Source organism: Neopelma chrysocephalum, unplaced genomic scaffold, assembly GCF_003984885.1.
Source record: "Neopelma chrysocephalum unplaced genomic scaffold, ASM398488v2 Primary Assembly neopelma1_64, whole genome shotgun sequence".
NCBI classification, from domain to species: domain Eukaryota; kingdom Metazoa; phylum Chordata; class Aves; order Passeriformes; family Pipridae; genus Neopelma; species Neopelma chrysocephalum.
In genome coordinates this window covers 3,682,593-3,695,068 of record NW_020897721.1, presented here as the reverse complement: position 1 = coordinate 3,695,068, position 12,476 = coordinate 3,682,593, and the positions used below count along the sequence as shown (strand labels likewise).

The window sequence follows — 12,476 nt, the reverse complement described above, 5'->3', positions numbered from 1 at the left end:
GGTGCTAAGGTAGAAAAAGAAGAGAAAGATGACCTGGTGGAAGAGGGAGAAGGTAACACTGAGAGGAGAAAAGTATTTGTGGGTGGATGACTTGATGGATTTGGCTAACAATGGGTAAAAAGTGTTCCATTCAGAATTTTCTGTTTGCCTTAGAATAAGGAAAAGGCACAGTAAAGGGGCTCTTGAAGGACTTTACATCCAAGTAAAGTTTCAAGGAATAGTGAATAGTCTCAGTTTCTCTAGACTAACGCTTAACTAACTGCAAAGCAAATCTTGAAAGCAAACTGACAGCCCTGTGAAATGTGTAAGTAATGGCTAGGCTGGTGGAGAATACTGAATGGATGTTCACTTGCATGCACCTGGGTTTATTGCACTAACCTCCAAATAACTTGAAGCACAAGTTGCCTCTGGTTATGCCTGTATTTTATTTTTAAACGGTGATGAAAAAAACAAGAATAGCTGAACACATAACAAAGTACTGAGTTCAGTTTTGGTGGACAGAAGGAACTCCTCATTTGAGTCTTTCTGGTGATCCATTGCTAGTGAGAATTTAGTTGGCAAATTTAAACTTGATTTGCTGAAGGCTTATTGCTGCTCTCTAGTACAGTCTTCCAGCTGTCCAGCTTCTGCCCTCTGCTTCCCTGCTTTTTCATAGCTGTTTTCAGGATTTTGTTGGAGTAACCCAGCAAGACTTGCAGCCTTTGCTGCAGTGTTACTTTACGTGGCTTTAGTAGGCCGGTGCCTTCTGTTGCACAAGTTAATTGATGAGCTGATAATTGCAACTCTGCTTGTCAGTAACTTCTCAGCAAGTGCCTTACTTCAGGAGAGGCAGATGTTCAGACTAAATAATTCTGGACACTGAAAGGGTTTGTTCTGCTAAACACAGTGAACACTCAGTGGTGGAGCAGCAGCCTAACAAGGTGCCTGTGTGGAGAGAGTATGACTGAACATAAACTAAGAGTAGTTACCTGCTCATCATCCTGTGAAAGCCTGGCTATGTTCACATACTGCTGCTTTTTTTCCCCAATTCTGCTAAGTGTGAGGACCTCTTGGACATCCTGGCCTGGTGCTGTCATTGCAGACTCCTCCCACTACTTAAATTTTAACATCCTGACACCTCTTCTGTTTCACTTATGAACGAGGTGTCCTCATGTTGACAGGTTTGGCCCTGCCAGTGGTAGGTGTGTGCTTTTTGGGAGTTAGACTAATGAGTTCACAGGCTCTCTAGTCCCCACCCCATCAAGCTCCTGTTGTTCTGGAATTAGCCAGGGGTTGTGATACAGGAATTGTGTGACTTCAGCATTCAGATCAGCCAATTCTCTGAAGTTATTAGCCATGCTTCTTCACCACACGTTTTCCCAAAATGTTTTCTGCTGGCAGAATAGGTAATGTGATGCTCCTGCAGGGTGTCAGAAGTCAAATTAGTGCTACACAACAGGAGGTTCATTAATTAATAACACTGTCACTTAAATCCCTGACATGAGGAACATGAACTCAGACTAATTTGTGTGCAGCTTGGCAGCTATCTTGCTGAAAATACTTGTTTTATGGAGGATGAAGTTCAGCAGCTGCCCAGTGCCTCCAGGGCTGCTCAGGATCCCGTGGGTTCAGTGGGAGCTCACGGTGTATTTGTGAGAGCTAAATTCTGTGTGAGTTCCTGTTGTAGGTAGTAAGAAGTTGAAATTACAGACTGCTTTAGTCTACAGTGCTGAACAGTTTCAGCAAGATGGCTGCTGCTGCTGAGAATTTAATGTACCTGTGCTCTTCTTGCATCACACCTCTAACCTGTCACTGGAAGGATGAGGGTTGGATGTAATATATTCTGCCTGACTCCATGTCGAGAAAGCACAGTAACAACAAGTGTTCTCATCCATCTACTTGCCTTGTAGAAACAGAAGAATCTGAGGAGGAGGATAAAGAAAATGATAAAGCTGAAGATAAGGAGAATGAATTGACAGTGGAAGACAAGGTGAGGTTGCTGAGCTCTAATACCAGTGCTCACAGGAGGGTGCAGTATTACCCTAAACATCATGTTATAAGAGCTCACTTGTGTTTTATTTAGTCCTATGTAGGAAATTACTTTTAAAAGCCAGTATTGCCTAAGGAAGGGCCAGTGTTGCACCTAGTCCACATTGTGGGATCTTGCTCAGCTGTGTCTGTAAACTTGGGTTTGTTCAGCTGCTCTGAAACAAATTCTTGTGATCTGCTGAGGGACGTGGCCTGGTAGTGCAGGGGCAGTGCTGTAGCCTGTCACTGAAGTTGTGAGTTTATTCTCTGCTTGTTTTTTCTTTCACTATACATGTTGAATGCTTCTGCTCCAGTAAGCTGTGATTAGCATGGGAATGGATTGAGAAATGTGGTGCTGCTCAAACCTGAGATGTACATTGATGTAGCAGTCAAAGCACCTGGAAAAATCTGAAGCCTCGTAGTGTGAAACTAAGCATTCTAGATAACTGTTTTTAAATGATTATCTCTCTCCTTTCTCAGTGCTCTAATAAAGTTCAAAGGTTCATTAAAAAAAAGATCTAAATAGCACCTTAAACAAAATCTTCCTCTTGAGATAATATTGGTGCTTGGTGCCCTGATATTTCTGGGGGAAAAAAGTTAATAAGGCCATATCAACAAACAGTGTGAGTTTATGTTCCACTGAACCATCTTCACTGCAGGCAAAGTCTTGATTGATGCAATAACCTCTTCTCCATATTATTGTTCTTTTTTTCCTTCTAGTGGTAAACTGTTCACCTCTTGAAGAAATGGATTCCTTGACAACTCTGGTTAGGAATTTAGTGGCAGTGTTTGATGTGATCTGTAGCCAAGTCATTTAATCTCTCATGAACTTCTGGTCTTTACAGGAAAGCGAGGAGGATGAAATTGGAAATCTTGAGCTGGCCTGGGACATGCTGGAGTTGGCAAAAGTAATTTACAAGAGGTAAAGACTTGAGTTTTAATTTGGATATATGCCAGAGAAACTCTGTAAATTGGAGGGTGGTGTAACCAGTTAGTGAATGTGCCATATTCTGATCAGGACTTGGAAACCATTTATTTTTTTTGGTTTTTTATTTAGACAAGAAACAAAAGAAGCTCAGCTCCATGCAGCTCAAGCTCATCTGAAGTTAGGAGAGGTTAGCATTGAATCTGGTAAGTTATGTTAATTCTCACGTGCAAAGTGTTCAGTTCCACTTTCTGACACTCTGTTTTGTACTTTAAAATGAGCAGAGGTAAGTTAAGGCTCTCAGAATGAAAACAAATTAGAATGATCATGGTAGTTGCAGCCATGTGAGAAGCTTTGCCATCAATGGATGAACTGAGTTGGTGCCTTAAATGGGATAGTTGTGCTTTTCCAGAGCAGTGAAAGAAAAATTTGAGTAAGAAATGTGTTGTCAGAGCAAAATCAGTCGTGTGTTCCGCTTTCTGAAGTGACCAAACCTTGCCTATGAACTTAAAAGAGACTTATTGAAGCAGAGAGTCACTGAGCTTAATTAATAGGAGGTGCCAGTACTGTGCCATGTCAGAACTTAGACTGCAAATGAAAAATGGTTGACTTACTTTCCAAAATCCTCAGGTATAGTGAGGAAAGGCTCTTGTGTAATGCAGGAGAAAAAAGGAGTGGGAAGCAAGCCCCAGGTTTGTACCATCTAATGTTTCACCTGCCTTTCATTTGAAAACATAATTCAATCTTGTTAAATCCAAGTGTACTCCTTCTCTGGGGCAAGCATTGGAAATGATCCAACAGGTTTCTGGGCCAGGGCTACAAATCAAGGGTTGTCTTATGTCACCGGAGCACCTTCAGTGGAGAGCTCGGCGGGAGGGCGGCAGGGGACTGTCCTTGGCTGCAGATCCGTGTTGCAGCTGGGACCTGTTACATTCAATTCGTGGTGGCAGGTTAAACAGGAGGATTTAGTGCCTGGTTTGACTGTGCTGGAAGCAGACAAAACACTCGTGAGATAACTTCAGGAACTGGACTAGACAGTCTCTGAGGGGGAGGCAGTGCTGCCGGAGCAACTCGGCCCTGAGCGCGGCTGCCGCGCTCTGTCTGCGGGGTGTGACAGAACACGGAGTGATCCAGCGAGGGCTTTGGTTGTTTGGATGATTAGTGTCGTTTGTGAGGACCTTGTGGCTTTTCTCCTGCAGAAAACTACACCCAGGCTATAGAGGAGTTCCAGGCCTGCCTGGCCCTGCAGCAGAAGTACCTGGAGGCTCACGACCGTCTGCTGGCCGAGAGCCACTACCAGCTGGCCCTGGCCTACCACTACAACAGCGACTTCGACCAGGCCGTCCTGCAGTTCGGCAAGTCCATGGAGGTCATCGACAAGAGACTGGGTGAGTAAGTGGATTTCTAAAGCTCTCTCAGAGTTTTGTCGAGGCAGAGCAAACTTCAACTGAGGTGTGCTCCTTGCCTGCCCTGCGGTGTTCGTGGTGACAGACAGACCACACCCACAGCAGAACTGTGGAAACTGTGTGTTAGCAGATAGTTGACTCTGGATGTTGATAACTGGACAGTTACTTTGTCTCAAGGTGTTTTGCCCTGATAACTGTTTCACCCCAGCAATACTGACTGAGAGAATAAAGAAAGCAGAAAGTGGGTCCCCTGAGGACGAGAAGGAGATTGAAGAGCTGAAGGGATTGCTTCCTGAAATTAAAGAAAAGATAGAAGATTCAAAGGAGTCTCAAAAGAGTGCAAGAGTAGCTGAGTTGGGACTGAAAGCAACTCTGGTGAGTGTGTCCTGTGGTTTCCTTTTGACCCAGCATTCTTCCAGTGGAACTTTTAACTAAATCAGTCATGGGAGAAGCTTGGACTTGATCAGGGGCTGGTGGTTGCTCACAGGTGTTACAGGCTGTGATTCTCAGAAGGAAACTGAGGCAGCTGACATCTAAAGAAAGGATATTTAGTAAGTACCTTGACAGTAATTGTTCCAAACTAAATGGGAATTTGATAGGCTTCTATGGCATTTAATGTATCAGGGCTGGAAATGATGGGTCAGGCAAACATGGAGCAAATGTTGTCTGTCCTGTGTAGAAGTGCAGTGCTGGGCCTTGAAGGGGTTGGGCTTTCTGTCCCCTGCTAAGCTTGCTTGAATGGTCTGCACACAATCTGTTCACTGCTTCTTCTGCTTTTCTTAAGATTGGAACTACATCTGGCTTTGCACAAAGTGAAGACAGCGGTTCCGTTTCCACAGTAAGTTAATTTAGGATGGGTGTTGTTAATTCCTATCTGCTCTAAGGATTACTGGTTGCAGTTGCTCATGTGTCAGTGTCTGTCTTGTAACAGATTCCAGTAAGAAAAGCAGCTGATGGTGCATCTCAGTGTGTTACAGACATCTCTCACCTAGTCAGGAAAAAGGTGAGTCCGGAAATGACTCGTTGAACAAGCAGTTCAAGTACCACTGTCTTGCTCTTTGTAATTGGATTTCTTGTCTTAAAGCGTTTTTTCTTAACTTAGTTGTATAATGGGAAAATACTTTAAAAGTAAAACCAGAAATAGTGCATGAAACTCCTTTCCACTGGGAGCCAATCAGTCTGGGAACCATCTGGCCTCCAGGAGACCATTCTTGGTGGTTCAGCACCAGCCTGACCATGGTGTAACTACTGACCCTGTTGTGTGGCTTCTGCAGGTGCTCTCTGAGCAAGGGCTTCCTCTGCTGAGGACCCTCAGGAGCTGCAGGGTCACCTGCAGATCTCAAGGAGAAAGGGCAGGCAACCAGGCTGGGCTGGGTTCCCTTCTTCCAAAAGGAAATGGAGACTTGGGCTTAATAAATAGCAAAGCCAGAGCGATGGTAATGATAAAACGGAGATGAGATGTTGAGCACTCTGTTCCTTTAAAGGTGTGTGTGTGTTCTCTGGAAGTGTTTGTTGATATAACTAAGAATATCCCCTGTAGGAACTTTAGTTTTTATGTTGCCTGTGGCCATGGCACAGCCTGGCCTCTGTTCCATTGGGCTCTGTCAGTTCAGGTGTGCCTTGGAGCTGCTTTACACAAGTGATTTCAAGTGTTGTAGATGCCCTAAACCTACCCTGGAACTGTTACTGGGCTCAGTGGTTGCATTTCCTTGCCAGAGTGTAATCCAGGATAATTCAGCACTAGAGATTCTGGCACCCAAACAGTCTCACTGGAGATTGCTGTGGTTGAGACCTTGGAGCCAGAGCCTCAGAGCTCTGCTAACCCCTGGCACTGAGGTGTCTGTGCTGAGCCTGGCAAGCACAGCTTGGGTAGATAATGTGCAGTGACCTCTAATGCTAAGTTTTCTCAAAAAAGATTAAGACTTTAATTTGTGCTTAGTGAAGACTATGAACAATTTTGTCTTCAGAGGAAACCAGAGGAGGAGACTCATCAGGGAGACAATGAAGCCAAGAAACCTAAACCAGAACCTGCTGTCAATGGTGGTGGTGGGGATCCTGCCCCCAGTGGAAATGAGGTTGCAGCAAAAATGGAAGAGGAGGTGGGCAGCTGAGCCAGGAGTCTGGGCTGTGCTCTTTATTTCATTTTCCCCCGCTCTGTTCAGGGATGGTTCTTTGCCTGGGAGCTGTGCTGGTTTTATTGCCTGCTGGCCTCCACAGGGCTTCCCAGATGGGATGAGGAGTATTCCCAGTGGGCAGGATGCATGTTGTGCTGTGGTGCCTGACCCTGTGTGGGCTGGACAGACCCAGCTGTGGAGCTTTGTCACCTCTGGGGTGGGACAGAGACGGGTTCTGGGATTTTCAGCTGGGCTAAACTCCAGCACAGGGTCTTCCCCCAATTTTTCATACTCCTGGGTTTTATTACCTACCCCTGGGCTGCACTTGTTAATGTCAGTGCTTCAAGGTAGTGTTGGGCTCTGGAGACAAGCAAAGCTCATGTAGTCAGTTAAATCTTCAAATTACAGAACCCTTGGGCTGCTGCATGAGTTGGTGCTGTAAGGCAGTGTCTTGTTTTTTTTAAAACAAACCCTTCTCTTCTCTTTTAGACAGAGAAAAGGCCACAAGCAGAATCAGGGGCTGCAGTTGAAAGCACAGTATGATAATTCTTTAACCTTGGACACTCCTCTCCTTACAAGGAAAATGGTTTTGTATATAGTGTATTTTTTCACTTTTTGGCAACTTTTGTATGACTTCAATAAAGATTGTAAGCAAATAGTCCCTGTCTTGACCTTCCTCCTGTGCCAGGTTCCAGCCATTGCTCCTGGCTCTTCCCCTGGGGTGCAAGTCTCAGCCCTGGCCCAGTGCTGGGCTCTTGGTCCCTTGAGCTTCAGCATTTCCAGCCACATCTGCCTCATGAGGCAGGAGAAGGGGGTGGGATTGGGCAGGCAGAACTGGCTGCTCTGGGGGGAAGAAGAGCAGTGAATGAAATTCACTGTGGTGAATTTCAGTCTGGATGTGACCTTTTTTCCTTCTCCTGGGGCACCAGCTCTGTGGTCACAGCTGGGGCTGTGCTGGGGTTCAGTCTCAGCTAAGCCTGCTGTGGGTTCTGGGGGTGCCTCCCTCAGCCTCGAGCAGCCTAAAGAGGGTGGGGAAGGCTGATGAAGAGCTTTGTAACATCCTGGACGTTGTTGGATGTGTATTTTTAGCTCTGCCCCTTTGTGCAGGGAGAGCTTGTGGAGATGGCGGCAGTGGTGGTTCCAGGCAGGGCATGGCTGTCCCCTGGGGCAGCCTGTGTGTCTGAACATTCCCAGGTGGGGATGGGAGCCTGCTCTGGGACACTGTGTGTGTATATACTTAGAGAAAGGCCAAGAAGTGAAGAGCAAGAGGCTGAAGCCATTTATTAAACACAGCACGTGGCCTGTGACACTTAGGAAAGCTGGTGCTGGGTTTTGCTGGTTGCCAGGGCTGAGCTGTGCCTGCTCCTGGTCAGGCTTTCCCTACAAAGGGCTGCTGGAGGGGATGTGGCTGATGGAATGAGCTGAGCCATAGGGAGAGGGAATGTGACTGTGCTTCTCTGTGCCCTCTGCCTGTCCCCAAACCACCACTGTGGGCAGGATGGAACACTCATCTGGCTGTGGGCTCAGTCCTGGGGCACAAAGAGCAGCCTGAGGTGGAGGCTGAGCTGTGTCACTCTGCCTGCTGGCTTAGGGGTCAGCCTGATGCTGCCTGTCCTCTCCCTGCTGCCAGAATGCCCAGCAGGGATCCCAAATGCTTCCCCCTGTCCCAGCACTGGGTTCCTGGTACCAATTACACAGCCAGTTCCAAGCCCCATCTTGTTGAACTGAAGTTTTGCCATCATTTCATCACCCTAACAGTTAAAAAAGCCCCAATTTCCCACTGCAGGGTGGTGAGGGGATGCCAGGGCAGTGTGGCCCATTCCTGGCTCACCTTCGTGGAGGTTTGTGTTGTTCTGGGGGCTCCTGAGCAGGAGGAGGGTCCTCCAGGGCCACAAAGGGGCTGAGGGGGAGGCCGTGGGGCACATGGGCTGTGGGGCTGCCTGGGCCCAGCGCTGGCCCAGGGGGCTCCTGGGAAATGAAAAAAGTGATGTCAAGGGCAGGAGGGTCCTGACACTGTCCTGCTACAGGCACAGGCAGGAGCTGCCTGGCCATTCTGTCACAGCATTGGGTGTGCAGAGCAAATTACACCCCTGCTCCATCACTGGGAAGGGACTCACCTGCCCCAGGGACCCTAATCCCCAGCTGCAGCCAAGGCAGCTGTTCCCAAATCTTCCCAAGCTTTTACCTCCCCATCCATCATCCTATCCCAGTTGGCAGCCCTTCTCCCATCTCCCTTCTCCCCTCCCTGGAGAGCTAGAAATCACCTTGGGCCAAGGCTCTTACCATAAAAAGTTCTGGCACAGCCAGGGCTGGTGGCAGTGGAGGGGCCACAGCGGGTGGGAGGATGGGACGTGGCCCTGTCTGCTCCGCGTGGCATCGCAGCATCCCCACCTCTGCCTGGAGCTGGGCCAGCTCCTCCGAGTGCCTCTGGGCCACCCTCGAGCCTGGGGACAGGAATTCCTTGCTGTGGGGTTTATGCTCCCCCAGCAACCCTTTCCCTGGCATCTCACTGGGCAAATGTTCAGGATCTGGGGGGTCAGGACTCTCCCTTCTCAGTGCAGAGACCCCACCTGGGCTGTGCAGCTGCAGCCCACCCAACTTCCCCATATTTCCATGAGTCATGTCCAGCCCAGAGGCTCTGATGCTGCAACCCCAGAGGCAGCCAGAGGCTGTGGGGTGCGGATGGGGGACCCCCTTCCCCAGGACCCATCACCTACCAGCGTCAGCTCTCCTCTCCCTCCTGACCTTCAGCGCCAACACTTCATCTTCCAGACGCCAGTTTTCCAGCTCCACAGCCAACAGTGCCGCATCCAGACCCTGCGTGCCAGTGCCAGGGGGCTCTGCTGGCACAGCCAGGGGTGCCTCAGGTGCCGGCTGTGGAGTCACAGTCCCTGCAGGGAGATGGGGCTGGGGTTGGGCCTTACCCATCCTCCTGCCCTTGCGCAGCCCCGGGGTTCCTTTCTCCAGCACTGTGGCTTCCAGCTGGAGGTGGAGCAGCTGGTCCAGGATGGCCGGGTCGTGTCCCCCAGCGCGCAGGTAGGACAGTCGCAGTGCCCTGCCAGAGCCCCGGATCAGCCATTGCTGGGCTTGGCAGGACACTCTGCTGGACCTGCCATGGCCCACAGCCCCTCACCTGGCCTCGGCAGTGAGTGGCCCCGCGGGTGGCAGGAGGGTGTCAAGGTGGAGGGTGGTCCTGGGGAGAAAACAGGCAAATGAGGGGGTGAGGAGGCCAAAGGCTCCTTGATGGAGAGCACCCCACTGGGCTCTCCCCCGGAGGTGGCAGAGCTGGGGCTCACCTGTGCTGTGCCACTTGCACCTGTCCGAGCTGCTCCTTTGGGGCCTGCAGGACCTGGCCCAGCCCCAGCTCCCCCTGCTCGGGCTGGGGTCCCTCAGCCCCCCCAGCCCCCAGTGCTGCCAGCTGCCGGCACAGCCCTGTGGGAACGTGAGGGGACAGGGGGGCTCAGCATGACCCCCACTCCCTGAGGGTTGCTGCATCCCACACGTGCCCCCCATCACCCTAAACCGCTGCCAGTGCCCACCTTCCCTCTGCTGCTCCAGCTGCTGGGTTCTGGCCCGGATCTCGGCCATTTGCTGTTCGTGGGCCTCCAGCAGCTCCCGTGGCGGCTGCTGGTGCCCCTGTGGCGGGACCAGCTGCTGGGGGCGCTCTCCCTGTTGCACAGGGGGTTCAGCAGGCAGGAGGGGCTGGACCCCCACCAGCCGCGGGGTGTGGGGAGCCGCAGGGGTGCTGGTGCCCACAGGGGCAGGGGGGTCACCGTACCTCCACTGTGGGCCTCCTGGAAGCGGGGTCGGCCGTGCGGAGCAGGGCCCGCTCGCGGGGGGTGAGCACGGCCTCCAGGGGAGCCCCCCGTGCCCACCCCGGTCCCCGCTGTCCCCATACAGCCGCTGAGACCCCGGGAAGCTCAAGGCGATGGTGTGGCTCAGGGGGGTCCCCATGTTGGGACACCACAACCTCGCAGACACAAACAGGAAGGAAAGGGTGAAAAAAATCCCCCCACTTACTAATATACTTTTCTGCCTTTGGTAAAATAAGCACCAAGGGCTGCCCGCGTGGTGCAGGGGTGGGAGGGCAGAGGTTTGCTCTCCCCGCTCAGGCCAAGCTGGATCCAGCAATGCTGGCAGAGACGCTATTTCCCAGCCCAGCCCCTGTCCCTGTTCCTGTCCCCATCCCCATCCCTCCTACCCCCCCCCCCCTTCTGTGATAGACCCAGCTCCGCACTACCGAGGTGTCCTGTGGCCTCCCTGCCGTGCCCGGCGCCCCCTCCACAGGCAGAGGGTTCCCCCCATGGAGGCCGGAGCTGGCGGGCTCGGGGATCCCGAGGCAGAGCTTCTCCTGGTGCGCCCGCAGGAGCTGCCGGGAGCTGAAGGCCATGCGGCAGCGGGGGCACGGGAAGCTCCCCATGTCCGGCACCCTGGAAAGCAGAGCGGGTGGGGGTCACTCGGGGGGGCCACCCTGCCAGGGAGAGGGCTGGGTGCGGGCACAGACCTGCCGGCGGCGGTGCTGGCGGTGTTTGGAGCCGCTGTTGCTATGCTGGACGCTGGGCCGGGCAGGGAGGGCGGCCGCACCCCCGGCCTCGGCCATTCCCACTGTTTACCACGGGCACCGGAACGGGAAAAATAAAAGTCGTTTGGGCACCTGAGCAATCCACAAAAAACAAGATGAAGGAGGTCCCGCAGAGCTCCCCCTCCCCTGGTTACAAAACCTTCGCTGCCCCGGGGTGTCCCGGGGGTGCTCCTTTTCCGCCTTGCAGCAGCTCCCACCCGTGCCCCACAGGATTTGAGGAGGAAACTGCAGAGGTGAAACACCTCCTTCTGCCCCTTCTCCATGCCGCAGGTGTCCAGGCCCTGCCCTTGTTCCCAAAACAAGCTCCCCTCCTTCCATCCTGGCACCCACCTGTCCTTGCAGAGCACCCATGGGCTCTTCCCAGGGTGCTGCAGGTCCCCCCCGACCTCACTGACAGTGATCCCAGTCAGGAACTCCTCAGGAAAAAGCTGCCGGTTGTTGCACAGGGATTTGCTTGATCAGGCTCACCCAGAAGCTGCCATTGACACTTCCAAAGTTTCATGGATACTTAAATACACAGGAGGGTTAGGGCAGAGGAGTCACTCTGGCATGGAACAAGGAGCTCCCAGCACACACACAGGCCACACTGGTCCCTCAATCCAGGCAGGGACTCCTCAGCAATCCAGTTCCTCTGTTCCAAGTGGCTGTTAGCATGGATTTAAGGTGAAGGGGTTTTTAAACTTACCCCACTTCTTGCCAGCAGTGCACACAACAGATTTGCATAATTTGATTTAAATGGATGTAGGAAGTTAAATTTTTAAAAAATGGATGGACTTCTCCAGCCAAAAGCCATGTTTGATGGGACCAAAGCACAAGGACATTCAAAAAAGCATGAGACAAGCTGTAAAATGTCTGTCATACAACAGTCCCAGCACTTCCCCAAGCATTCCTAGGCAGACCCAGCCCCTGGAGCTCGGTTTCCAGAAGGCAGTGATGAAGAAATGCCCCGTTGCTCCTCTCACCTGGGGTTCCCTGCAGAGGCAGCGTCACCCTGGTGGTGGGAGCTGAAAGCAGAGGTAGCACAGTTACACCTGATAATGCCGACAGTGCTCCCTTGAGCCCAGACGCAAAGACTCATGGCTAAACATTACAATTTTCTTACACCTCAGTCCTCTCTGCCTGGCCAGGAGTGGACTAAAAGCCACACAGGCACAACCTCGTGTGAAACCCCCTCAGCTCAGCAGGCCCAGGGTTTTGCTCTCGCTGTGCAACTCCATCCAACCCACTTGCAAACACTGCACAACACCCGAGCGCTTTCCAATCCAAAACCTTTGTGCACAAGCTGAACTTACACCAGACACTAAAATAGCTTAGGCCACAACTGAGTTGTTTGTAAAATTCTTTTTAATCTAATAGAAATGTTTTCATGAATTTTTAAAAAAGATTTCAATGAAAACAGCTTTGGATTCAGACATTCCCTTGCCACGTTGTGAACATAAACA

General features: G+C 51.3%; 2 protein-coding genes across 4 annotated transcripts in view; one reads left to right on the top strand and one right to left on the bottom strand.

Moving 5' to 3' along the window:
- Positions 1-7,110, top strand: part of NASP (nuclear autoantigenic sperm protein) — an 11,468-nt gene extending 4,358 nt beyond the window's left edge. The window contains 10 exon segments of the mRNA XM_027683130.1: positions 1-52; positions 1,890-1,969; positions 2,853-2,929; positions 3,065-3,138; positions 4,132-4,320; positions 4,547-4,713; positions 5,123-5,176; positions 5,270-5,341; positions 6,306-6,437; positions 6,942-7,110. Coding sequence (XP_027538931.1) covers positions 1-52; positions 1,890-1,969; positions 2,853-2,929; positions 3,065-3,138; positions 4,132-4,320; positions 4,547-4,713; positions 5,123-5,176; positions 5,270-5,341; positions 6,306-6,437; positions 6,942-6,995 — 951 coding nt within the window. The 3' untranslated portion in view covers positions 6,996-7,110.
- Positions 7,111-7,273: 163 nt separating this feature from the next.
- CCDC17 (coiled-coil domain containing 17) lies at positions 7,274-10,844 on the bottom strand. Of its 3 annotated transcripts, XM_027683137.1 has the most exons (9): positions 10,693-10,844; positions 9,992-10,422; positions 9,749-9,884; positions 9,586-9,645; positions 9,377-9,507; positions 9,170-9,292; positions 8,736-8,896; positions 8,284-8,420; positions 7,274-7,471 (listed from the first exon to the last, which is right to left on the bottom strand). In XM_027683137.1, the coding sequence occupies exons 1-9, from the start codon at positions 10,755-10,757 to the stop codon at positions 7,420-7,422; spliced, it is 1,296 nt and encodes a 431-aa protein (XP_027538938.1). In that variant the 5' UTR covers positions 10,758-10,844; the 3' UTR covers positions 7,274-7,419. The 3 variants fall into 3 exon arrangements, with proteins under 3 accessions (XP_027538938.1, XP_027538937.1, XP_027538939.1); XM_027683136.1 differs by having other exon boundaries at positions 9,170-9,507; XM_027683138.1 differs by lacking the exon at positions 9,749-9,884 and having other exon boundaries at positions 9,170-9,269.
- Positions 10,845-12,476: the final 1,632 nt, after the last annotated feature.

What these genes read in the sequence shown, in the direction of transcription:
- CCDC17 (XM_027683136.1), bottom strand. Translation starts at nt 10,757, where the DNA reads ATGGGGGGAACCCTCTGCCTGTGGAGGGGGCGCCGGGCACGGCAGGGA. An exon ending in GCTGGAGCAGCAGAGGGAAG is followed by an intron (nt 9,885 to 9,991) that starts GTGGGCACTGGC and finishes ACGTTCCCACAG; the next exon opens with GGCTGTGCCGGCAGCTGGCA. An exon ending in CAACACAAACCTCCACGAAG is followed by an intron (nt 7,472 to 8,283) that starts GTGAGCCAGGAA and finishes CACCCTCTTTAG; the next exon opens with GCTGCTCGAGGCTGAGGGAG.